The 27755-nt window shown below is 31.2% G+C and overlaps 1 protein-coding gene across 4 annotated transcripts in view; it reads left to right on the top strand.

The window, feature by feature from the left end:
• Agmo (alkylglycerol monooxygenase) overlaps positions 1-27755 on the top strand; it is a 337598-nt gene that overhangs the window by 254647 nt on the left and 55196 nt on the right. For 3 of the 4 annotated variants that reach the window (XM_046463535.2, XM_046463530.2, XM_046463531.2), the window contains one exon: positions 4892-5041. The exons of the other annotated variant lie outside the window; for it this stretch is intronic. In XM_046463535.2, coding sequence (XP_046319491.1) covers positions 4892-5026 — 135 coding nt within the window. In that variant the 3' untranslated portion in view covers positions 5027-5041. The remainder of the gene's footprint in view (positions 1-4891; positions 5042-27755) is intronic. 4 annotated transcript variants of the gene reach the window in all.

Here is a 27755-nt window from a genome sequence, read left to right as displayed (position 1 = left end):
TAATTTGTGCTGTTTTAAGTCATTAAATTTGTGATAACATACAATAGCAGCAATAGGACAACAATATATCCAATTTACTAGAAGCTGATCCTGCATATATTGTAAAGAGTGTAGTTAAATACTAAAATAAGATGATAATAGTAGCACTATTCCATCTTTCTGGTTATTTTAAGTGCATTATTATTTAAAACATTACACTATCACATATTATGGTGTGATAACAAATAGAATAAGGGAATTGCTTGTTTGATCCAATTTTTTAACAAATTGTTTTTTCTTTTCTTTTTTTTTTTTGTAATAGTGATTGATGCACCCTACTTTAAATACTGATTTATTTGAAGCCAAAAGAAGAAAAATTTCCAAATGGTAACCAAATATACTCATCTCTGGCAAAGTGATAGAAATTGAAATTTTTGCTGGGCCCCACACTAAAAAGTTATAGCTAAGAAGGGAATAGAGAATTTTGCTAAAAATATTATCTTGACATTTTTTAACAAATAACAATCTAAATAATCACAGCTTTGATCATTCACTACATGTGAGTTCTTGAGAGAGATTTTACATTTGTTTAAATCACATTACTGAATCAAATTATTCTTTAAATTAAAACCAAACTTGATCTATTTAAAGTGTGCCAAGTTACTAAGCCTGACTGCTATGTGTTTGCTCATAGCAGCTGCTAATCCTAAAAGGACTGGCACAGAGCATGTGAGGAGCCTGGGAATGGGATTCTATGACACATTATGATGAGCAGAAATTTCCTCCAGACAGCATATGATACATTGTTTTCATTGGAAAATTAAATGAAGCTCAAAAAATATAGATGCATATTTTGTTAGGGATGTATATGTGTATAGTGTCAGTAAAGATGGCATTGGGAGAATCAGATTTTAATTCCGCTGATCCTGGAATCGGCAGATGTTCCAATAAGTAATAAGGTTTATTAAATAAACAATGTTAATTAAATAGCATGCTGCTTAGTAATTGAACAACCTTAGACAAGACAGTTAACTCTTCTTGGCTTTACTTGTATTATCTCTAAAATAATCAGGAATAAATGGAATAATAACTAAAGTTCTTCCCTAATATTCTACATTAAATAATGTGTATCCACCCACACATACACACACTTATGAACACATGATATTGTAGGTAATACAGTAATTAGAACCCTTTCCTAACATTCTGAATATTTTTTTAAATAAAAGTTAATGACAATACTATCTTAAGTGCATTGCTACATGAGATCTTTTGTGGAGGGGGAGATGGAGAAAGGTATATTTCCTTGTGTTTAGGGCAATGGACTTCAATGTCGGCTTAGGTTCTTTCCATCCTGAGCGTTTGTTTATGGCTCTTTTGATATAGTTGGAGATCATACTACTGTAGAGAGCTGTTACAAAGTATAAAGTATTTCCCTCTGGTGATATTCTTTTATTGGTACCTATTCAAAAATTTGAAGATGTCCTCCTATGGAAAAAATGTTGGCACTCCTCTTGCCTGTCTGTGAAACTGCTCAGTGAGGATAATGATGGTTCTTCTTAATGTGTGCCTGCAGTTGCAATTAAGAGGTTCCACCAAAGGATTTTTAGTAGGACTTGACTTTATATAATAGGCCATATCCCTTTTATACTGAACTTTTCTGGTTCCAAAAAACTATTGCTTAATGTGGCTTTTCAAAGAGTACTTTTAGCCTAATACCTGAATACCTGGGATAATAGGATAAGTGTAATGCTATGAATATTAATAGTACTATTAATTTTATTCCACTTTTATATTGTAAATGGGAGCCAAATTAATTTCTTGGATCAAGTTAGTGATTTTGAAGTCAAACTTAAATTGCATTGAAGGTCAGATTTACCATATACTGACAGTATGTGTTTGGATAAATTATGTGATCATTATGAAACTTTGTTTCCTTATTCATAAAATATAGAAAATATTTTGTTTCCTAAAGTTATGTGAAGACTGTTGTAGGGTATAAAACATATTATCTTTCTTTTTATATTCTCATTTTACATGTTATAATAATATCAACGGATATAAGAAAATCAAAGCACTTGATGTGAGTATTAATGTGATTTTATTTGTTTTAACATTTTGACCTATTCAGGAAACTTTGAAAAGAAAATTAAAGCTTAAACCTATACTTGAGAAGTATATACGAAATTGAGATAAGCCAATATGTTTTCAGTACTATATATAGTGAAAACCATCATGATGTAGGTAGATATTAAGCAAATGTACTGGATATAGAAGGGAAGTTCAATTTTGGGAATTCAAAAAAGTCTTTTCAAATGAGGTGAACTTGATCTAAAGCTTAACAAAGAAGAATGAGAATAAAATAAGCAGAGGAAGAGGATTTAGACAAGTATTTAAATGGGAAAGATAAGCATGCAAAGTTGTGCTGAGTTCTCTGTATGAAAAAGAACTATCAGTAGTTTGGAATGGTGGAGCTTGCATGAGGAGTGGGAGGAGTCTGATATTTAGGGACTGTACACACAGGATAAGATGAATTTATTCTGAAATTGTGAGGAGAATTGAACTTTTTTTTTAATAGAGAAGGGATATAATAGATTTATTTTCAATCATTTTCCCAGTGGCCTATGGTGATGGATGAAGAGCTGAAAGGGAAAAGTGAGGAAAAGTAGAAGCAAGAATAGAGGTATATATTTTGTGGGGGGAAGTTCTACGTACTTAGAAATCAAGAATAAAATTGAATTATATGAAAGCATTAGAAATAAATAGGATTGACAAGAGAGACACATAAGAGAGAAACTGTATTTGTTTACTCATTGGTCAAAGGTGGGAGTGAAGGATAGAAGAGTCTGTCTTGGTCTCTTATTTAATTTTTGGATTGAACAGCTCATACTCTTACTGAAATAGAGATCTGGGAAAAGCAAAGATTTGAAGGGAGAGAAATTAAATTTATTTATTTGCACATTTATACTGAGGTACTTGTGAAATTGAATCTCAATTGCAGGTTCAAAGCTTAGAAAAATAGATCAGACCTGAAGGTGTAGATTTGAACATGAATCTGAGTATGGTGATTGAAACCACATGCATTAAAGTGATCATCTTGGAAAATTTTAATTGTCCCTCACTTTGGTGTAACTATATTGTTGGTAATTATCAAGTTTTCTCCCTATAACATCATCAGAGAGCAAATCTAGTATACTTCATTGATTTTTTTTTTCAGTGCATCAACACTAGAATAAGTTGATTAAAGAGTCATACTATTTTAGATTTTGGATTGAGTTGTCCTTCTAAATTAAACAGTTCTATATCTACCAATGGCATTGTCGCTTTTATATTATGTTGAGCTATAATTTGAAGTAAAGGTGTATGCCTGTTTTAACATTTTACTATGTGATAAAATTGGTAATTCAAGATTTCTTTCAAATAAATGGGTTTGGCTTGAAGACAAGACTTGTCAAACAAGAATTCCCATATTTTAAAGGCCCAAAGCAGTTTGTTTTAATGGAAATAAATTATATCTTTGTCTCTCACAAGTCTATTAAGAGTTAGGTGACTAGACTAGACAATAAAATAGTATAGTATGTAAGTCTCAACATCATTAGTGTTAGATTTGTCTTACTAATGATAGAATTGTATAATTATAAAATATTGTATCATAACTTTTGGAATCACCTCATCATTTTACATTTGAATAATATTTAATGTAGACAACTTTTTAATATTAAACATCCCCAAATCCAATATGCTTTAATTCTTCTTGATTGTAACTTATAGATTTTTAATGGTATACTACTTTTTACAAAGGAGTTCATTGACTTTGTTTTTATTATAACTTATTTTAATAATTTATGTGCTAGATGTATAAATTCTGTTTCAATAGCCCTTTTCAATGAGGTATACTTGGTATAATGAAGTAGAAATCTTAGTTCAGGGGCATATCATTGAGCTTATAAGAATTAGTACAATCTAAAATAGTAGGTGAAAATTTAAATTGTGCTAATTCTAAACATTAAAATCTAACTGTGTAAAGCATTAACAGCCCTTACTAGTGTCATAAATCATATTAACTTTTTATCAAGGCAACAAAAATTGCTATATTTTGCAGTACTTTTTTCCCCACAGTTTAGTCTGTTAGAAGTTAATTTGGGCTTTAGGCCAAGTTGAACTTTGGAGAATTTTTAAGTTTGAAGGACTGTCTCACAGTTGGAAAGCACCCTAAAGTGGATTGATTGTAGAAGAATATGTTTTCTATTATCTAGCTCTCTCCCAAACTATTTCTTGTAGCTTGAAAATAATAAAGATTTTGTAAGCCCCAAGTGGTCTTTTTTGATCCATGAATGAAGTTACCCTGGATTCATATAACAAAAATCTGACTTCCTTTCAGCCATTGAAATTCAAAACCCTTCTATTTATTAGGATGGAATAAGGAAATTCCTCTAAAAAAATGTCAAAACTTTATATTAAATGAAGTCAATGTGAGTATATGTGGAAAGATTCCATTTTATTTAGGATGAATACAATAAGAAGTGAAAGGAAATATAAGGAGGAAAATGGAAGCTGGCTAATTAAAACAGAATATTAGAGAATGCATTCAGATAGCCTTTAAATTGACCTTTTATTTTCTTTGATGGAATCATACTTTTTTCTTTTACTAATCACAATAGAATAAATATCTTTAAATGCTTAGAACTTACAAAATTCTAGAAAAGATCCTTGATTTTTTTAATTGCTTCAATTTTTTTTTATTTCCCAGAATTCAAAAATGAAAAACTGTGTTTGAAAATACAACTTGTTTCTCTAGCCCAGTGACATATCCGTAATGCTGTTTACCCATGATACACTGAATATAATTAGTACATTTCTATGAAAGAAACCAAGTGTTTCTTTCATAGAATCCTCTCTCTGACTTCTCTAGAACTATACTGCCATCATTTACACTGACACAGAAAAATTGAACTGCTATGGGATGCGAGTAAATTTGCAACATGAGGACAGTAGAGTCTGGATCTTCATTCCAAATTCTAGGCCACATGTACCAACTCATATATAGGAATTGACTTTGGAAGTAAGTTCCCTCATAGTAAAATTGTGAAATATTATGATTTATTTAATATAACCATCTGACACAAAGGAAACAACTACAAAATCACAATGTGTAAGAACTGGCACAGTCACTGGCTTTGCCAGGTGAAAAGGAATTGATGCAGCATGGTGAACTTGGATCATGCATGTGTCACCAGTGAACCCAAACAGAGAACTCTTTATTCCAATAATATGCCTATTTTCATTTTCCTGTGTCAAGAAGAAAAGGGGATATGGAAGAATATAAAAAATCTGCAGATAATCTTTTTTTTATTTTTAGAGAGAGAGAGAGAGAGAGAGAATGAGAGAGAGAGAGAGAGAGAGAGAGAATTTTAATATTTATTTTTCAGTTTTTGGCGGACACAACATCATTGTTTGTATGTGGTGCTGAGGATCGAACCCCGGGCCGCACGCATGCCAAGCGAGCGCGCTACATCCCCAGCCCTGCAGATAATCTTTAAATGATATTTTAGACAATACTTTTTACTTCCTGTCCTATCAGGTTTTTTAAATGAGATTTTCAAAAAAGGGTTGCTTTGTCCTTGTCCCTGCCTGCCCTCTCGTGGAGAACAGCAGGACAATAAAAAGAAAGTAAAGGAGAAAGACACGTGGCAGAAATGTCATGGAGAGATGATGAATAAGTACTGAAGACAGGTATCACCACAAGTAATTGGGTGATTGCTTTTAGTGAGAATTTTATTTGTATTTTTCAAAATAAAGCCCTATTCTTAATATTAAATTAATTTTAGCTACCATATATCAACTGGCTCACTGTGCTTTAATATTGCAAGAGAGAATCCCAGAGGAAAGGGAAAACAAGAAAAAAATTGTTAGGCACTCTACTTTCCAAGCCTTAACTAAATCATTGTCTAGTGCTGACTTCCTTCTTAAAATGATTTTTGTAACTGAAAGAGTAACAGTGCCTCATTTTCATGAGAATATTTGGGCAATTGGGTAAGGGAAGACCTATTACTTCCCAGTCCTGTTTAAATATCTTCATTAATAGTTTTATATTTGCTCATTCAGGCAGTATTCTAAAAAATAAAAATAAAAAATTCTGTTTCTTGATTTCATTGGACTATTAAAAAACCATGACTTCTAAAGGTTCAATCAGGGACATTTGCAGTAAACAAACAACCCTTGACTCATAACCAATAACTGAATAAATAATAATTTTATTATAAAATAACGGGAAAGCTCAAATCCTTCAATTCTAAATCTTCCCCTCTATTTCCATAATAAACCAGAGGCTACAGAGCATTTTACATCACCATCTTTTAACAATAATAACATTTAAATATCAAGCATTTTTAGGTTTTCTTATGCCAATAGATTTTAGAGTATACCCAAATTTCTGACTTTGGCCATGAACTTCAGCCCAACTCTTCCCTTCCACAGCTGTTCACTGGATGCATTCTTACTTAAATAATGGGGCTCTGTGGAGAAGACTCAAGGGACTTGCATGGACAGAGTGAGCTGAAAAAGAGAAAGGGATGAAAGAGACTTTAAAAGATGAAACAAATGTTTAGAGTTTATGTAGGTCAAGACATTTGAAGTTTGCTTTCATTTATATTGTAATGTGGGGATTTTCTGTTCTTTGAGAAGAAAGCCTATTTATTTTATAGAATAAAAAGTTCTAAGGATCCTGTCAAACATTAGATGAGGATATTGACTTTACTATTATTATCTGGGGAGGAAAAAAAAAAACCTGAAAGTAGACCTAACATTGATTTCTACCTTAGACTTGGGACTCTAGGAATTCATAGAACATATTGTTGAGTATTTTGAGTTATTGGAGATATTTCCCCAGACCTATTCTCATGCAGATAAATATCATTATTTTAATGATATATGTAAAAGATTAATTAGAGAATCAATCCTCACAAACAAATAACAACAAAAAAAATCTGGGTGCACGCACATGCACTTAGAAGCCTATGTACACATGCTTCTTATTTTTCTTTTCTACCTAATGTTTGTAGATCAGGGCCAACGTAATATTCCAATTTTTTTTTTCCATAGCTTGCATCCAGTTCCCAATGCTCTGCTCTTTTCTTCTGCTTTTCAGCACCTTCATTTTCCTCACATTCTTTCATGGCAGAGCACAACTCTCTCACTTTTTCTAACAAGAAACACACATTGCAGTTAAACAGCCGAGGTCGTCCCCGTGCTCGCGTCACAGGTCAAGCAAGATCACTTACATTTTTTAGGGGGTCACTTCTTCTCACTGGGTGGGATATAACCTTTTTTCCTTTTCCTAGAAAGGAAACCACCCCAGATGTTCGCCACCCCTTCTCTCTTTCTCTCTTTCATTCTCTTCCTTGTTGGAAGCCAAACACACATACTCAGACATTAATCTTGCTAGTTATCTCCTACTCTGTTGGTAAAGCAGTGATCTTTATTTCTACCTAATGTATTTTAAATACCCAAACCAAACACTGATACCAAAAACAAACATGAAAGCCAGATATTTAGATAAACTTGAGGAAATAGATTATTTTTTTTTCACTTTGTATATATAATCCTAAAGTGCCTGTGATATTTTCAGCATTTTTATAAAGTCATTTGAGTATGTTTCTCTCTGCTTCTGTGTCGCCATCTTAATGTCATCTGTGGGCTGCACTTTTTTTCATCACCATCTGCATTTTGCACTTTTTGAGATGGAGTTCTAAGAATGTGTTTACTTTTGTTCTTCCTGTGTGGATTAGGCCTCTTGCCTCTTGATTGAACGTGCCAAATACCCTGGGTCTTTTGAGATCCTTCAGATTTTCTCATTGAATATATATGGTACAATCAAGTTCACAGGATTTGTGCACTAATTACTCATATACTAATGATTTGCCAGTTTATCTTTGATAAGAGTAGTGAATGGCTGGATGTGGTGTTTTCACACTTGTAATCCCAGCAACTCGGGAGGCTGAGGCAGGAGGAATCACGGGTTCAAAGCCAGCCTCAGGAATTTAGGGAGACCCTGTCTCTAGATAAAATACTAAAAAAGGTCTGGGGATGTGGCTCAGTGGTTAAGTATGCCCCTGGGTTAAATCCCTAGTAAACAAACAAACAAACAAACAAAAAGGGAGTAGTGAAAGAATGATATAATCTACAGAAATTACTAATCTGAACAAAAATGTCATGACTTAAACCTGATCTTTGTGAAGATCAACTGTAGTTAATGGGCTCATGTGGTACATATTAGTTGAAAAATATTACTAAATTTCAGGTACTATTCCAGATGATGGGGATAGATCATGAGCAGAACAAAACAGAAGACTGCTCTTCATGGAGCTTACAGACTAGTGAAAATAGACTTTCTAATTGAAAACATATTAGAAAATAAATATTTGCTTTGTAACAAGCACTGAGCCAAATGTCCTACACAGTACTTTTTTTTTAATGTATTTGTAATGTTAGTTAATAGGAAGATTTTAATTTTGATATATTTTATCCTTCCCATCTATTTTATTTTCCTAAATTAGTTCTTATTACATTCTGAAGTTGAAACAAAATAATGCATTTTGAGATAACAAATCTGTCAGAACGCCCTACATGTGTGTTCACCATGTCTGTTTTATTAGAGAATATTCATAACCTATAAAAATCCATAACCAAAGAGATTTTAAAAAATAACTCCATTGTCTAATTTTTCAATTAGAGGAATAGGTCTGCAAATTAAAGTCACATTTCCCTTGAAATAAACTATATCTTTCCACAGAAATTTTATTTGACAGATGAAAAAAAATTATGAAGACCAAAAAAACGTTTATCTTGAAGAAAATTCTAAAATTTTACCCTGAAAAAGATCTAATGATAAATAAATATTTATTGAACAAAAGATTAACTATAAATATTTTAATTGTGAATTAGTACAAAACAAAATAAAATGACAGGAAAAAAAAACCCAGAAAACTTGAGGTACTAAAATGAGTTTTATCAAATTTCATTATGCTATGTCTGCTCCAGGTATTTTAAAGTAAATAAAATATTATAAACTCAAGTTGAAAAGCTCTGTTTGTATACTATTCTTTAATATAATACCATTTGCCTACTTCAGCAACTTCAGGTAGGATTACATTTTGACTTTCATCTGCGCTGGGCACTTGCTTTCTTGAGCCCATTTCTACATCAGTACGTTAACTGTGTTAAAATTATATTTAATCATGCTGGTATAAAGATGAATTTTTGTGTTTTTTTATTGATTACTAGTATTTTAACTTTTTCCCCTTTGGTTTTAAATTAAAACATTTACATGATCCTCTAAAAGTATCATAGGGTCTCAGCACTGTGACTTTTGTACCTATAGGACAATCAGCCCCAAATTTAGCTCTTAACATTGCTATGTTCTCGCTTTTTTATTTATCTATGATTAGTTCTTGAATTACCAGTTATATCATTGGATTTTGGATATTTTGACAACTGGTCTCATTATTTTGTTCCTCATGTGCAGGCGTTGTTAAAAATCTGTTTGTGTATGTGTGTGGATAAAGTACAACGAAGACACTTTAAATTTCACCCCCACAAATGCTTGCAATCATTGAAACAATGTTAAGTATGAGAAAGACTTCTTAGTAACCTATTGTTTCATAGAACAGAAGAAATCTTTTTCTTATGTTCTCCAGTATAGAAATCATCTCTGTGTGTTTATATGTGTTTGAGAGACAGGTGTTAGTTGAATCTTTTTTTTTCTAAGTGTAACTTATAATATGCAGAAAAAATACACTAAAATGTTGGCATGTTTGGCCATTAATCCCTGGAAAAATGTGCATTTTGCCATGGAGAGAGTATCTGCTGCTGTTTGGCTTTAGAGTTCACTGCCATAATTTCTGTCATTTTTTTTGGACAAGTCATGCTACAGAATGTCATCCACACCTTTAAGATTTACTAATTTCCTCCAGGAGGTTATACTGACTATTTCTCATGCCAGTTACTGGTAGAAAAATAGCTTCTACCATTCATCAGTTGAGGTAATGCTCTAGCACTATTCAAATTTAAATGTAATATGAGCAGTATATATAAATGATATCCACAAAAAAAGGAAAAAAAAGAAAATTTTGATTTTTTTTATTTTGAAGATTATTTCTTATTGTGCTTTGACTCTTTTTAGATTTTTACGATAATTCTAGCAAAATATTTTCTTGAAATTTTTTGAGTGTTTATTTCCCTTATTAATTATCAGTGCTAGTAGTTCAAGACATCAAAGATGGTAACACTAGTAGGATAAATTCATCTTGTCACATAACTGCTCTGCCTGAGATTTGACATAGCCACATCCAGTTAAGGTCCTAGCCGAGCAATCCTGGCCCCATTCTTACTAGTGGAAGACTCTATTCACTTTGGCTATTGTGCACTGTGTATAGGAGTGCTCTTTACTCGTACTTCAGCATGCTCAGTATTTTACTCCTGTGCTTGATATTGCCAAATTTACCTCTAGGGTATCTCTATGTTTAAATCCTAACTTTCCATGTCTTAACTGAAATGCTACAGATTCTTTAAAATCTTCCTCATTTTTTTCTCAGTTAATTCAACCTCTGTCTCCCGACACCCTGTTCTTCCTGACCAAAGTGGAGGCATTTTTTTTTCCTCTTTAAATCCCATGCCTTGGTGGTCAAAATTTAATGGTATTCACAGTTTTAAAACGGTTTGTTCACATCTTCTCTTCTTTACATGTGCTTATCTGCTAAGTAAGTGGAAAGGATAAATTGAATATATATTTCTAACCCACAAAACTCAGCACAGCATCTGTGCTTAATAAATGTTCACATAAGGATTAACTATCAGCTTTTAGCTACACTTAGATTAGGTGCCGAGATACAGAATTGAGGAAAATACTACACAACTTCTCTCAAGTCATTCTGAATCTACTTGGGAACACCAAAGTAAACAAACAAACAAATAAATTTTGGCAAAGCATTCTTATTAGTGTTATCATAGAGATATGAACAGGGAGCATGGAACAGAGAAAAGGAACTAAATACTCTGGATACTGTATTTAACTTTCATTGAAACAGTATTGTTATTAAATTGTACATGATATGAAAACTGAAGCTCAAAGAGTTTTACTTGATCAGGGTAAGTAACCCATAAACAGCAAAGACAAGCTCTGAATTTCAGGTCTAGCTAGAAGATAGAAAGAAGAACCTAACAGATTGGGATAATGATGAAGGTAGCTAGAGAATAATTCCATGAGGAGGTCATGCTTGTGCTGAGTCTTGAAAGATGCTTGGAAATAGCAAAGTAGGAAGGCCTCATGGACAATAACCAGACATCAGGGGAAATTAGGTAAAATGAAAACAGTTCAGTGCAAGTGAGACAAAGAGGGATGAATTAGAGAGATGCACTAGAAAGAAAATCATAGAGGGCGCTTGATGCATGGACATTTATATATTTATCTTATAATGATGAATTTTAAGCAGGATACATTGGTCAAGGCATTTTGCCAAGGAGAGAGAGTCTGCTGCTGTATGGCTTTATAGTGAAGGCAAATGTGAAAATTAAAAGACTTAGTAGCTGAAATGTGTGAGTGACTTTATAACAGAAAAAAAACATGAAAGAGATATGAAATAGAAGAAAAAGTAGATAAGACTTACATGACTGGAGTATTGTGAAGGGAAATAATGAAGGGGAAATAAAGCAAATTCAGTGAACTAGATAAAGTAAAAAGTCTGCAGTGAACTAATAGTGTTAATGCATTTTATATCACATTAATAAAATTTAAAGAAAAGTTGGCTAGCACATTGTCTACCAGTATAATTCCTTAAAAATAGTCCATGCCTAGAGGACATGATATTTTACATCTCAGATATTTTCTTTGACATATTCAAATACTGCATTTTAAATGTACTTGAATATTTTACTGACTTATCTTGAATTAAAGTATTCCCATTAGAAGGGACTCCTCTAACCATTAAGCTAAAGTATTTCCTGTCAACATTGTATTCAGCATCCAACCTAAGAAGAAATATTTAAGCAATTAGAATAGTCTTCTTGGCTATTGGATTTTGTGTTAGTTCAATATTTATTATTTATTCTTAATACTCAGATCATTCACATGTGTTTGCCAAAGTTCCATCAACTTGTTAATGTGCATAATTCTCTTTCCATTACGTGACAATGATTTAAGGGGAATATTCTTAGAGCAAATACTATAATAATCATTTGAAAACCTTTCACATCCTCACACAATAATGATCAGTGTTGCCTGGGGAAGGGAATATGCTAGTTAGATATTTTTCTTTTTGCTGATTTGTATGTTTTATTCTTGACTCCCTGGCCAAATGCAACACCAACTTGCCTGTGATTTACTCTGTAGTAAATTCAGAAAGAGGTGAACCTTTTCTTTTTAAATCTGCAGGTTTTTGGCAAGTATTCATGAGTCATTAGATGCTGAAAACATACCACACTGTACAGTTATATCCCCATTTCTATTAAGATATTTGACTTGAAAAAAGGCCATTGAAAACTGTATTCCATAATGCCAATAGCTACAATAGTAAAATGTAGCACCACCTAGGATTTATATACCCTTGTCCTTTAGAAGTATTAAAAATATTTTCCATTTTCACTGCTCTACATTCTTTATAGTCTCATGTCAATGTGAATAGTCTTCGATGGTATATTCCAGGATTTCTTGCCCATGCTATCTTTAACTGGAAGTAGAAATGTTGGGAAATGCTAATGGTGATAGATTAAATAAATATTCTCTTTATATTAGTTCAGAAGTATTTTGGTGAGCAAGCATTTTTTCTCTATTGATTTTGTGTGTGTGTGTGTGTGTGTGTGTGTGTGTGTGAGAGAGAGAGAGAGAGAGAGAGAGAGAGAGAGAGAGAGAGAGAGAGAGAAAGAGAGAGAGAGATGTAATTGGGCATTAAGAGAAAGTCAGGTATCTGTAATCTCAAGACACATAGATACACACAATATACAACAATCTGTAAATTATGTTAGTCCAAAATATGTTAGAGAAACAGGGAAAGGAGAGATTTCTTCTAGTTTATGGATCTTAAGAGGACTGTGGAGAAGAAGTTACTAACAGAACTTATAGTTGGAAACCTATTTCATTAGACAAATGAGATAAATTACCTTGTTTGATTCCCACCTACATGAATTCAATATGAAAGTTGTTCTTCAGCTAGATTAACTCTGGATTTTGTGGCATATGGAATGTTACGTAAAAGTCTGTTCTTAAAGTGGAGCAAATTTTTGTCACTGATATTATCAAAAAGGTGTTTGAATCATTGTAGAATGGTTTCTCTATGGGTGGGACATTAAAATTGTTGATTATATAATCCCTCTACTATGAAAATTTGGGAATCTGAAAAAGCACTATCATTTTAAGTCAGATTATTTCTGTATATCTTATTTCATGAAATATTTTGTTTATGAATGTTTATGATAGAGATAATTGAAGAAAATTTCATATGTAATAAAATACTCTGATTTTTGTTTATATTTTCCATGTTTATAGGACTTGAAGGCATAATTTTTAATGATCACAAAAATAAGTAATAATGTCATTGAGTTCTTTGTAAGCATCCACTACTTATGGATGTTCAGGTTTCTAATTTTGTTTTTTCAAATTTTGACTGTTATAAATAAAATTGGGTTCAGCATTGTTGTTCCTAAAGGCTATTTCTATATTTTCTTCAAATATGTTTACAAAATTGGGATTCCAAGGAAAATGTTATGTACATTCTGAACAATTCTGAAAAATATGCCACTCTGCTTTCTAAGACCATTAAAATTTCATACATTTACATGAGTGAGAAATGCTCATTTTCTGTATTTTCAAAACATCTATATATTATCTTAATTCAAGATTTTTGTATTAATAGTGAGGATTAACTTTTAGGTAATATTGTTATTCTTAAAGCACTTTTTGACTAATTAGAACTATAAACTCTGGTCTCCTCCTTCCCTCCCACTCCAAATTTCTTATTATTTTCCCCTGATTATTTTTCTTCATGGCAGTTAACACCATCTAACAGTAAAATATATTTACCTCATTTAATGTCTCTAGCCTGCATTAGGCTTTATTATTTATTTTTATTATTATTTAATAATAGTAATACTTTATTATTTATTTGCTTGCAACTTTTCTTTAGACTTGTAACAGTGCTTATCATGTACTATATATTCAGTAAATATTTGGTTAATTACATGTTTCTGATGACATTTTAAGCCCATTTATCTTCAGAAGAATATGTGCATTTTTATGTGAATGAAACCGATATAAAACAAATATATAAATCCTCTATATTTTATGTTCTGAAAATATTTTCCTAGTTTGTCTTTTGGTACTTAATTGTATATTAATTTTTGTCTTTATAAATATTTTAAATTCTCAAATACCTGCTTATCTTTATTTTTGCAATTACAATTATGTCCATATCACAAGATTTAGAAATTTCTCCTTGATTTTTTTTTTTTTTTTTTTTTAAAGAGAGAGGGCAGGGAGGTGGGGGGCGGGGAGAGAGAGAGAGAATTTTTCAATATTTATTTTTTTTAGTTCTCAGCGGACACAACATCTTTATTTTTCATTTTTATGTGGTGCTGAGGATTGAATTCAGCACCCCGTGCATGCCAGGCGAGCGTGCTACGGCTTGAGCCACATCCCCAGCTCTGATTTTCTTTTTTTGAAGTCTTTTTTTGGTAATGATTTCTATTAGATTTTAGTCTCTTCCAATATTTTTAAATTAATTTATTAGGTTTATGGTGTAGAACTTAAAGTTATGTTTTTATAGTTGTTACTGGGCCACTTTGGAGGCACTTCCATGACTTTTATATCTTTTATATTTACTATATGAAGTATTAAATTATCATATTAATTCTATATATTATTTTCCATTTATTGGGTTTTCTTATTGATTAGAACGAAACCTGAGATGTACTTTAAAATATTTTGGTAAGATTCCAATGATTCCCAATACTGTTAATAGGGGAATAGTTTTCAGCTTCTAAATAAATGTGAAAATGAAGGGCATTTTAAAAACATTCAACTTTCCTGTCTTCCCAGATTAATATTTGTCTTACATTACTCATATTCTTAAGAAAATATTTTAGTAGTATCAAAATATTGTCTTATATATTTATATATCACACAATTTTGTTAGTATAATTTCAATGTAGTTCATATTTTTGTTGCTTTTACAATTGAGGTCTATATATTTGATAATCAGATTTTTAAATTTTTTTTTAGTTGTCAAAGGATCATATTTATTTTATTTTTTATATGCGGTGCTGAGGATTGAACCCAGAGTCTCACGCATGCCAGGCAAGCGCTGTACCACTGAGCCACAACTCCAGCCACAGATATTTTTGATATGTTGAAATTTAGTATACATTTATCTGGTAATTTATTGACCATTTTAGTAATTTTAATGGGCTCTGAATTTATGAATTTGGAGTTATGTGAACTAACAATTTACTTTCTTGCATTTGTAATTCCAAGTTTGCAATTAGAATTACATTTCTCATTTCTCTTACATATCTTACTATACTTTTAAGGACATCTAAACGTATTAACAGATATATCTACATGATTCAATTTTAAATAATTTATCTTATTTTGCCTAGACTGTGGTGATTTTGTACTGTATGCTCCAAGATCTTAAGAAAAACTAATTTGTTAAAGGTCACATCTGTCCCACTATGACTAAATACCAACTATGTTATATTATTAATTTAAGTAGCATTTGCTGGCTGCTTGTCACATGGTTTGATAGCTCTACCTAATTTTCTTGAATTCGTTCAGGATTTTTAACTTTAAAATGTTAATTATTCTTTAAACATAAATGCTTTGACCTAAGACATCTCTTCATAAATCATTATAATGTTAGCCAACATTAAGCTCCCAATTCTCTTTTTCTGCAATATCTCTTTACTTAGACTTCCTGCTAAATTTTTATTTGGATAGTACCACAAAACTTGGCTTAGAATGATTATGTGATTATACATTCAAATAAGAGTTAAGGAAAGGAAAACTTAGGTTAAATGCAGAAGTGGAGGCTGAAGAACCAAACACTATACATATGGAAATCTTAATATTTCAATTCTTCCCTGACTTTCTTTATGTTCTTAGGACTTTTCCCATTCTTTGAAACCAACAAAATTTCACAAGCAACTGCAAGAGGAATCTATACAATACTGCATAATGCCTATTTCTAGATGCAAAATATTAAAAATTGAACCCCATAGTCATTTCACTATATCTGCCCTCTAATATTTTTATCAGTATTAAGACTTAACTATTTTCTCAGTTCCTCCAGTAAGAAATCTCAACAGTCAATCTTGATATTTCCTTTCATCTCATGACTTACATTTCAGACCATTATACCCAATAGTTATCAGTTGTGGCTTCATGTTAAAACTTATCTGAAAAGCTTTCAAAATACTGATAAAGGTTCCACCCCTTTTAGATATTCTTATGTATTTGGTCTGGATTATATTCAGGACATTATATTATTCCAGTACCCCCAGTGATTCAGTTGTTCGGCCAAGATGAAGAACAATGGATCTCAGTGCTTTTGGCTAAACCCTCATCTTCTCTTGCCCAGCATATCACAGCCTCTTCTAATTTGTATCCTTATCCCAAACCCCACATCTACCCCTATTCTTTAAAAAGCTTTGACTCTGGCCTCAGAAACTGAGCAAGGCCTAAGCAAGGTGAAGAGACCCTGTCTACAAGTAAAATATAACCAATGTGGCTCATTGGTTAAGTGCCCCTGGGTTCATCCCCCAAAAGCAAAAAAATAAAACAAAACAACAAAATGACTCCAAATTCACCTGAAAGACTTTTAATAAGTTTCATCCCTTACTTTCCTTGAGTCTACCTTTTAATCTTAGTGCCTGATCATATTCATGCTTCATACTCTGTCACCACAGTCTTTGCAGGTCAAATCCTTCAAGCCCATTCACAATTCTCACATTTCCCCCACTTCCCCTTGAATGTTAATCTCTTTCTTCTCCATCTAATGACTTTGACTTTACTCCATCTTTTCAAAGTTATGCTCTTTGTAAGTAAGTTCTTCCTAGGTGCTCACAGGCTTCCGAATTCCTTGGTGTTTGTCACATGATACTTTATTGTATGTCTGCATGTCTTTGGCACTAAGCAGAATTTCTAGGGTAGGGACTCTTTTGTTATACCTCTCCATTGTTGAGCCCTTGCATGGTTCTTGTCATCTAAAGACTGTACAAATGATTTTTTTTTGTCTTGATGAATAATGATTTTTTAAAAAAAGATAATTTTATAGCTTGCAAAAAGTTTCTTTGTCCTTAATATATAGATAAATAATTATAATATTTTCTGTTCTTCTTAAAAAACTTCTGTAGTACAAAGACTGAGTCATATTTTAGGAGGAAGGTTTATTTCATTAAGAACTAGTGTCCCTGGTCTGATTGTACAGTAGGACAGAAAAGAACAATAGAACAGTCTTCTTTTATACAAACAAGCAAATTCCAGAAAACACATATCAGAATAGACATCCTGACCACTGTCTGCCCTCAAGCAAAATGTACATGATAAAGAACACAGACTCTTTTCATGAGATCTGAGGTTGAATTTCATCTATGTTACATGACAGCAACTCATGCTTGGCAAAGGAATTCTGTTCCCTGAGCTCCTTTTCTGTTAAAAAAAAAAAGACATAATAATTATGGTAGGGTTGCTGTGAGTATTAAATTAAATAGTGCTTAAATGGTGCTTGACACATAGAAAACCCTGGGCTAACTGAGTTATCATTACTATTATTAATAACATTATCATCATCTTCAGTATTATTTGTACTTAAAATTGTATCAACTGAATTAATAACTGTTAAAATATGCTGTCTTGTTTCAATTAAACAGAGAATACTTGTATCCCTGTAAAGTTTGAAATGTAACAGACCTAAAGAAATTCTGCATTGCATAAATATTCACATTTTCAGAAATATATACATGTGATGAATGGGATTATAAGGTTTTTCTTCTTCAGGGAATAAAAAGTTGTCAAAGAGGACTGGGGTTGTGGCTCAGTGGTTGAGCACTTACCTAGCATGTGTGAGGCACTGGTTTCGATCCTCAGCACCATTTGAAAAAATATAAAGCTATTGTGTCCATCTGCAACTACAAATATTTTTTTAAAAGTTGACAAAGCATTTGTTTTGTCATATACTTATGTATTTATCTTATTTTTTATGTAAACAAAACCCCCACAAATATTTGAAATAAAATAAAAATTCGCATGTTATAAGAAGTACAATGTGCACCATCTGAAATTGTATATATCATCTGACTTGTACATATTGTGATATTCTAAATACTAGAGGAATGGCTGCACCAGAAATTTTGTAAAGCTTACGATCTGTTATAGGTGAGAATAAATAAAATTTACTGTCAATAATAAAGAGCTAAATTATGTTAAGAACCCTCTGTTATCTTTTCTTACAGATTATATCCTAGCTCTATTTTTCTTAATAATAATCCTGGAAAAGAATAAGTTAAAATTACAAATTCCCAGACTCCTCATCCAGAGATTCTGAATCAGAAAGATCATGAAATCTTTGTTTTTAGTCATAATTCAAACGAATTTTTTTTATCATAGAAGTTTGGGAATTGTTCACAGAAGTAAAATTTAAGTTGTTTTCTTTAAATGGTTTGATAATCGAATGTGTGCGCCTGGGAAGTATCCTATCTAAACCTTTTCTATAGGGAATTCCTCCTATAACATGCAAAATCATGACAACCCAGCTCACCAGTGAGGCCTGAACTCTGCTCCTTATATGCAAGACTGAATCATTTAGAACAATGGAAAGCACACAGAGGCACTAAACAGCATCTCATAAGAGATTAGTCTGCTTTTTTTTGTTTTGTTTGTAATTTCAAGATATTGTTCACTATTTTTTTTGTCTTTTTTTATTGACTTAAAAAACACATAAAAATAAATGACAGAGGAATGGTTTACAATTCTTATTACATGTATACAGCACAATTCTTCATATCTCTGGTTGTATATAAAGTATGTTGACACCAATTCGTGTCTTCATACACGTACTTTGGATAATGATGTCTATCACATTCCACCATCCTTGCTAATCCCCCATCTCCAAAAAACAAAAGCCGAATGTTTCCTCTGATATACGGAGGTTGACTCATAGTAAGGTAGGGAGGGGGAGCATGGGAGGAATTGATTAGTCTGCTTTTGATTATCTTCTAGGCTGTAAGCAGTCCTTCAGAAAGAAAATTCCAAGGATTTTTATTTAGCCCAATGGTTTCTCCACCATCAACATCTGTTAATACCTATGGAAACAATGCTCGAAGAGTCATATTTTGGAAAATTTTACAATAAATAATATTCTTGTATGTGTCAGATAACAAGTAAAAAATTAAGGCAAAATGTTAGTCATATATATCTCAAGGAAAATACCCATTTGTCCACTTTTTATTATAGTGAATTTAGATGTGTTTTAGCATAGTTTATTTTATGTTTCAACAAATCAAGTGAGACACTGGAAAAATTAATTTTAAATGCCAGAATTCAGTTTTTACTTCTTTCTTGAATTTTCCTTTATGTGCATTCCATTTCTTAAGGTGTCAGAATTTACTGATAAATAATTTATGGATTCATGAAATAATATAAATGCTTGAAGACAGATGGACTCAATAGTCTCTATTAAATGGATTTGTAAGTAGATGCTTAAATTTCTTTTTCAGGTTGTATATATTCTTGGGACACTATGAAGCATATATTATCAAAGTAATCACTAAGCCAGAGTTATTGGGGTAAAACTGGGTGCTTATTAGTAATATTTGATTTTTTTTGGTGTAAGTATAGTGTACTAAATATTCATAAAATGTGTCATTTAATAATAAACAGAATATTAATCACAGAGATAAATTTACTTTTTTAATGCTATAAATAATAATTCATGAGTTCTATAAAGGAATACAATAACACTATTTTAGGCAACTAGTTGAAAGGATTTTTGAAACTATAATTCCCCTTGTTTTGGCATAATCAAAAACGGAGCCAGAAATGTATCCATATTATGAATTATGAATCAAGTGAATTGGTTCATGTATGAGGCTACAGTATGAAGATCATTTATATGTGGAGTTACAGTACTAAATATTTTTTTGTGTATGATTATACAGTGCTAATAATCTTTAATAAAGAAGAAAAATGAAGTAGTTCTTCCATTACTCTAAAGATTCAACAACAATAGGAAAAGAATATGAAGAAATAATTTTTAAAAAAGTTTCAAATGGAGCCAAAAATGTCAGGTAATAGAACAACAACACACTTAGCAGATATCTTCCTACCAAAAGTTTTGGATCATCTCCCAGCTTCAGAAGTTGGATGAAACTTGTGTGATGCTTTCCAGAATTGATGGAGCCCCTAAAAATGCTTTTTAAAAAATTCTGTGTTTATAAAGATAGAAATAGTCTTTCTTCTCCATGCATAGTTTTTCTTTTATTTTCCAGGATGATTTAATTCCTAAAATCTATTAGGATAGCACACTAAAAAACTTATTTTGGAGAGAGATAATAGATGATATGATTTAATTAGAAATAAAAGTTATGCATCAGAATCTTTATAAAGGCATAAGAAAATTACCAATATTTAAGGCTCAAGATAGAATTTCTGTTTTCCTTTCATAAATACATTCTTTAGTAATTTGTGTGAAGATCAATGTGAATGCAAAGAATTCTGCATTTACCAGTTCATACAACTGTTAATGTATCCTTTCCTACTTATGGAGCATTATAGTAGATGGGGTAGAGAGAGAATATGGGAGGGGAGGGGGGATAGTAGAGGATAGGAAAGGCAGCAGAATACAACAGACAGTAGTATGGCAGTATGTATAAATGTGGATGTGTAACCGATGTGATTCCGCAATCTGTATACGGGGTAAAAATGGGAGTTCATAACCCACTTGAATCAAATGTATGAAACATGATATGCCAAGAGCCTTGTAATGTTTTGAACAACTAATAATAAAAAATATTAAATTAAAAAAAGAAAATAAGATACAATCCATAATTTTCATGAAGATTATTATATCATAAGTTATTTTTGAAAAGAAGGAATCATGGTAAGAAATTCATCCACATATAATTCCAGCTCACCAGATAAACTTCATAGAGTAGAATTAAATCTTGCATTTGTACATCTTAAGTTTCAAAATTAAGGAACATATAATTTAAAGTTTAGAGTGGGCCATATTTAAAGACGGTATATTTCTATATGTTGAAACAAGCATTAATCAAATTTTTTTCAAAATAATAATCATTTTTAAAGGAGATAATAAACCTAGTTGAATTAATTTGATATCCAAGATTTCTAGAGCATCTAAAAGTGAATATTATAGATAAATAACTGCTGAGTGATTCAAAATGCCAGTAATTTAATTGCCAATAATTATTTAATAACTTACATATTCTGGGAAAGAACTTTTTGCATTGAGAACACAATTGGTAAACCAAGATAGTCTAAAATGCCAGATTTATCATATGAAAAATTATTTTTAACTGTTATAATGCATCTAAAATATTCAGTGTTGACAATAAGAATTCTTGATAAGTCACTGGAATTATTTTTAAAAGTCTGAGACCTTCATATAAGTATTCTTAACTATATACATACTGAAGAAATGTTCTCAGTGTATGTTAGATTAAATTGACACAACTCATTTCTTAAAATTGACTCTATGTATTCTCAACATTTGATCTCTCCCAATTATAAACTGACAAAAATCAGTCATGACACAGAATCTATCTTGTGCCGGATACAGGACCAACAGAATTGTCTTGAGAGTCAAATAGAAAACTTCAGAGCTAATGTTTTATATTCTTAAACACAGTAAATTATTTGACAAAAATATCCCCCTGCCTGGTAAGGAGGAAGACCTACTGTCAAAGAGAAGACAAATATAAATATCAAACATGGAACACTTAATAGAAGTCCGAAAAAATTGAGTTGTCTTTTTCCTGGTGGTTTGATACTTTCTGTTAATTTGGTGGTATGGTTTTATGTTTTGATAGAGCATATTTTACAAGAACACTATTAAGCAGTTTACTATTTTAAAATTATTTTTTAACATTTTTAATTGGTAAGTTATAGGGATTTGTTGTTACATAAAATTCATGCGTGCACACAATATATATTATAATATAATTTGGCCAGTATCACTTCCCAACCTTGCCCCCATCCCTCACTGTCTCCCAGTGTTTGGTTCCTTTCCTCTACTAATCTCCCTTTGATTGCCATAAGATCTGCACCCACCTTTCTTTTCCTATTTCCTCTCTAGGTTCTGTATGAGACAAAACATACAGCCCTTGACCTGAGTTTCATTTACTTTGCTTAACATTATGGTCTCTAGTTCCATAATTTTTCTGAAAATAACATAATTTCATTTTTCTTTATGCCAAAATAAAACTTCATTGTGTGTGTATTATATATAATATATATACATTTTCACATTTTTAAATTATTTTTTTTTCAAGAGGAAAATCTACCACATTTTCTTTATCCATTCATCTGTTTATGGACTCTGTGTGGGTTCCATAGTTCAGCTATCATAAATTGTGCTGCTATAAACATGGGTTATGCATGTATCGCTATAGTATGATGACTTTAATTCATCAGGATAAATACCAAGGAGTGGTATAGCTGGGTCATACGGTGGATGCTTGCCAAGCCTTTTCAGGAACCTCCATACTGGTTCCATAGTGGATGTACTATTTTTTTAAATTATTGTTTGAAAGACACACTGAGTTAATATAATTCCAGACATCTCCAAAATCAACCAACCAAAAACACCTAATAATTAAATGACCATATGGAATGCATGAATACATTTTTCTCTTTGAAATATTGGCAATAGCTAGAAGATACTTATTTAAATCTTCATAGACTTAGGAGGACCATACTAGTAATCACATAAATCATTGGAGGAGCAGAGAGAAGAATTAGAGATGGAAGAAAGTTTGCTTTTAAAAAAAATAATCTTAGAAGAAAGTCTAACTTAGAAAATTAGTTACTCAAAGGATTTTGAAACACAATCCAGATCTATATCCTTATTGTCCACATAAGGCTACTAAAACTTAAGATCAGGGTGAATTTTTTTCTAATTATATTAACAATAATTGGTAACTGAAAAGGGATACTAATATAACATGTTTTATCAATTGCAGATCCAGAATTAAAATACCACAAAGTATGGTTATATCTATGCTTCCATTGAGAACAAATTATTCTTGATGATCATGCAGGTTATGTATCATACCCATATTAGTTGTTCAATAAATATTTGGTTTAGATTTCAGCTGAATAATATATAAACTTAATTTAGAGTAAAATTTATTTGATTGATCATACTTTATTACATATTGCCTCTGGCAGTACTTATAATTTTTACAAATTTGTTATATTCCTAAATTTGGAAATATTTATAATATATTGGGATGTACTGTGTTAGCATTTTAGGGAGAAAATCATGCAATTTCACTTCCCATTCCAATGTAAGTTTTTGCCTTCAATTTGTTTAATGACTACTCTTAAACACTATCAGTTTTTGTTTATGAGCTTGTTCTCATAAATACACTTTTGTTTTCCAAACGTGTTACTGACTTAAGCAGATAGAAGTAGTATTCCACACTCTTTGAGAATATAGAGCCATAATGAATGATAAACGAAAAATGGGCATGGAAAACAGAGATGTGAACAGTTGTATAAAAATGTAAAATCCAGTTTGTCCCTAGACAACAGTCCTAACCATAAGTAAAATACTCAATAGAGATAAATATACATTGGTTTGGATGGAACAGTTGTTGGAGCATATCAATCTAATAATTTTGATGTCTTTTCATCTTTAAGTACTTTTAACACTTTGAGAAGTTCACTTTATTTCATGATATTTGAAAATACTTTGAATTTATTTTGTTTTTCATTTAATTATGATTCCATCTTTATATCAATATATAGAACACATTCCAGTGTAGTCAATGTATCTCAGTGTAATGAGTCATAATATATTTTCCATAAAAAACAAAGGAGAAATAATGAAAGTAATAGTTTTTTTTCTAAGTAAGAAAATAATGAAGATTAGCTCTAACACATAAAACATTTAGGTTTCTTTCTTTCTTTCTTTTTTTTTTTTTTTTTGGCATTTACAATATTTTTGGCGAATGTTTTAAACTAACCCTCAAGGGAGTTTTTTCTTTCTTCTTGATGAGAAGAAACCTCCCACTTACTGCAATTCTTTGAAACAAAGTAAGTACATATAATGGGACAGTTTCATCTGGAAGTGAAAGAAAGTACAGTTTTTTGTGTGTGTATGTGTGTTCTTTCTTCCATTAAGTTACAATGTTAGGAAAAGTAAAGGGGGTTATTATTGTATTATTATCAATGTGTCAGACCCGAAGATTTCTCCTTCTTTGGAGTTTCCAAAATTGCCTGTTTAGATTACTGACTTCATTAGATAAGAGTATTTTGTTGCCCTAGATATTGTGCTCTGCCATCTGTATGTCTTTTGCTGACTAGTAAGATACTTGGAATTTCCTGATTTTTTTGATAGTCGTAGGGAAATAAATACAAAAGAATAAAGGAAGAGTTTTCTTTGTATTATATTAGTGGGATAATTATTTCATACAAACTTATGAAAGAAAGCTACTTACATATTAAAAGTATATATCTGTGTGGTAGACTCTTCAAGAATACTTTTAGAAAACTGAATTCCTGGAAAAGAATTAGAAAATGACAAATACTGAGCAGAGTATGAACTGAACTAGAAGCAGCAATAACCCAGATAGAGAAATAAATCACTGTCCAGAGGAAAAGCTTCCACTTAGTAAAAATTTAATATCAGGAAGTTACCAGAAGAAATATTCCATAATAATTGCCCATTTGAAGTTAATGAAAATTACAATTTAAATGGTGATATAAATAGCAATCAGTATCAAACTATTACATTCAATACTAATTAATACCTCAGAAAAACATGGCTGATCAGGTAGCACAAACTACATTTTCCAAAGTAAACTTGAATTATTTTTTGGCTAACCCACTATTTTGGTTTTACTGCAGAAAAGATAGAATTATGACAATTATTTATTTATGAGGAAATTCTTTTTATGTCAGTTTTTTTGACTGAGTGTGATTGAAGGAATGAAAGAATATCTTTTGAGCTTTCCTATAATTGTTATTTGAAAATGTGTGATTATCAATTTTAACAACTTTTATTTACACATCATTTACATACATACACATAATTAATAAATATACTCTTAAGACAATGTTTGCTTTCTTCTCCCTTTTTTTGATATTTCAAATATCCATTTTATCTTTTTATTATTAAATCTTCTAATTCTTTGTGTCATACCCTCATTTCTTTTTTCAGGGAAATTGCCTGCATGGTAATAAGTCCTTTCATGGCTCTATTTAGAAATAATTTCTGTGTTTTCTTGATGTTATACTCATCAAGGAAATCTGCAGGAATTTCCAAAAAGAATTCACTTAAACCCATGATGATCTCACTTTGGATAAAAAATAAAGGTTACAAAAGATACACTAGATTGACATAGAGATTTTTATAGCATACTAAAAATGTAACTTTAGGGGATCAATATATTTAAATGCACCATAGTGTGTGCCATCTAGTGCCATGTAACTAATTAAAATTAAAAGAGAAAAGAAAAACAAAAACAAACTATTCAAACCTTCTAACTAGAAAACTTATCTTTAGTCCCACATAAACATATACCTATTTTAAACTTTTGATTCATATTGAATGCTTCAAAATTAGAAGCCATAACAAAGTAGAAACGCTGGCTTATAACTAAAGATGACACCTTTAACAAAATCACAACCTAAAATAGCACCTTGAAACTAAAGATTTTATATGAATAGAATAAATCAAACTATGAAGAGATGATCATCTGGTTAGGAATGTTATAAATTTAAAGAAGAATGGAGAACCATGTGTTTTTGATTTATTATTCTGGGTTTTCATATTACGCTAAACAGATTAATTAAATACAATTTTGGTTAACTACAAAGAAAGATTCCATAACATAAAATCTGTTCAGGATATGTGATTGGGTGTGGTACTAGCAGCAGTTTTATGTTCTAGCATAAATTATTACATGCGTGGTAATCTCCACTGCCCACAACAGTTGTACACAGACGTTTTAGAAAGTAGTATGAAAGCATATGATTTGATTTAGACAGAGTAGCCATTGAGGCCTTTCTTCTTTGTCCTTCCTTGTCCTTTCTGTTCAGGCTTTTAATTGCCTTCTATATTACCATAACTTCCTGAACAGAGAGTGTTTCAGGTAAATTATGTTTATCAATAAAATGCAATATTCTTTAGATCTACTATTCTTTTTTTTTTGTCTTTTCTCTCCCACCAGGTTTTATTTTATTTGTTTATTTTTTTGATTTTGAAGTACCAATGAATTTTTTTTTTACTTTCTCTATTATTTACATATAACAGCATTACAATTCTTTTTTATTTTTATTAAATTGTGGTATAAAGGTGTATTCAGAATTGTAATGCAAAAAAAGAGAGCTTATGTATAATGGCATTAATTTGGCATGAACATACTTAATATGCATTACAATTCTTATTACATATATAGAGCTCAATTTTTCATATCTCTGGTTGTATACACAGCATATTCACACCAATTCATGTACTTTGGATAATAATTAATTACCCAATGCCCCCTCCCTTCCCCTCCCAACCCTCTACCCTCTCTAGAGTTCGTCTATTCCTCCCATGCTCCCTCTCCCTATCCCACTATGAATCAGACACCTTATATCAAAGAAAACATTCATCATTTGGTTTTTGTGGTATTGGCTAACTTCACTTAGCATTATCTTCTCTAACTCCATTCATATGCCTGCAAATGCCATGATTTTATTCTTTCTTATTGCTGAGTAACTGTCCATTGTGTATATATGCCACATATTTTTTATCCATTCATCTATGAAGGGCATCTAGGTTGGTTCCACAGTTTAGCTATTGTGAATTGTTCTGTTATAAACATTGATGTGGCTGTGTTCCTGTAGTATGCTGTTTTTAAGTCCTTTGTGTATAGACAAATGAGAGGGATAGCTGGGTCAAATGTTGGTTACATCTATTATTCCTGTTACATTGGATAGTCTTAAAATTTCATGTGCCCTAGAAAAATTATAGTCATTAGAGAGAAAAAATTTAAAAGTATCCTGTGAATTAAATAAGTAGAATTTTTTATGTTTTATAATCATGGAAATTAAGAATCAGCTTAATTCTTTGTTATGAGAAGAGCATAGAGTATTTCAGTGAAATAACCCCCCAATTTTATTTTGCAATAATTGCATTAATCTATTATTATATCTGTAATAGGTATCCTATTCATAGCTTAATATTTAGATTATATAAAGTCTACTCAAGAAAGGATTTCTTGTTAGACATAGAATTCTTTCTTCACCATTCATTTCATATTTGTCCATATTGTTTATGTAAATAACATATTTGAAGCATTTTTAATGTTTTTGAGTTCATGAATTATCATCTGTGTTGTGATTCGTAGGATTCTTTAAAAGTAAAATTTATGCTAAAATTAAACCTCACAAAAAAATCTGTTAAAAGTTAAATGCAAAATCACTTTTAATCATTCTTGCCTTTTAAAAATATAGAATCTTAGAAATGTAAGATTTTTATTAATTTAGAGGATTGTGTGAT

The sequence above is a fragment of the Marmota monax genome, unplaced genomic scaffold (genome assembly GCF_021218885.2).
Source record: "Marmota monax isolate L192 unplaced genomic scaffold, Marmota_monax_Labrador192_F-V1.1 WCK01_AAM20220418_F8-fsc00057, whole genome shotgun sequence".
In the NCBI taxonomy this organism is placed as follows: Eukaryota; Metazoa; Chordata; class Mammalia; order Rodentia; family Sciuridae; genus Marmota; species Marmota monax.
Note: the sequence above shows the minus strand (reverse complement) of the source record. Positions and strands in the feature narration are given on the sequence as shown.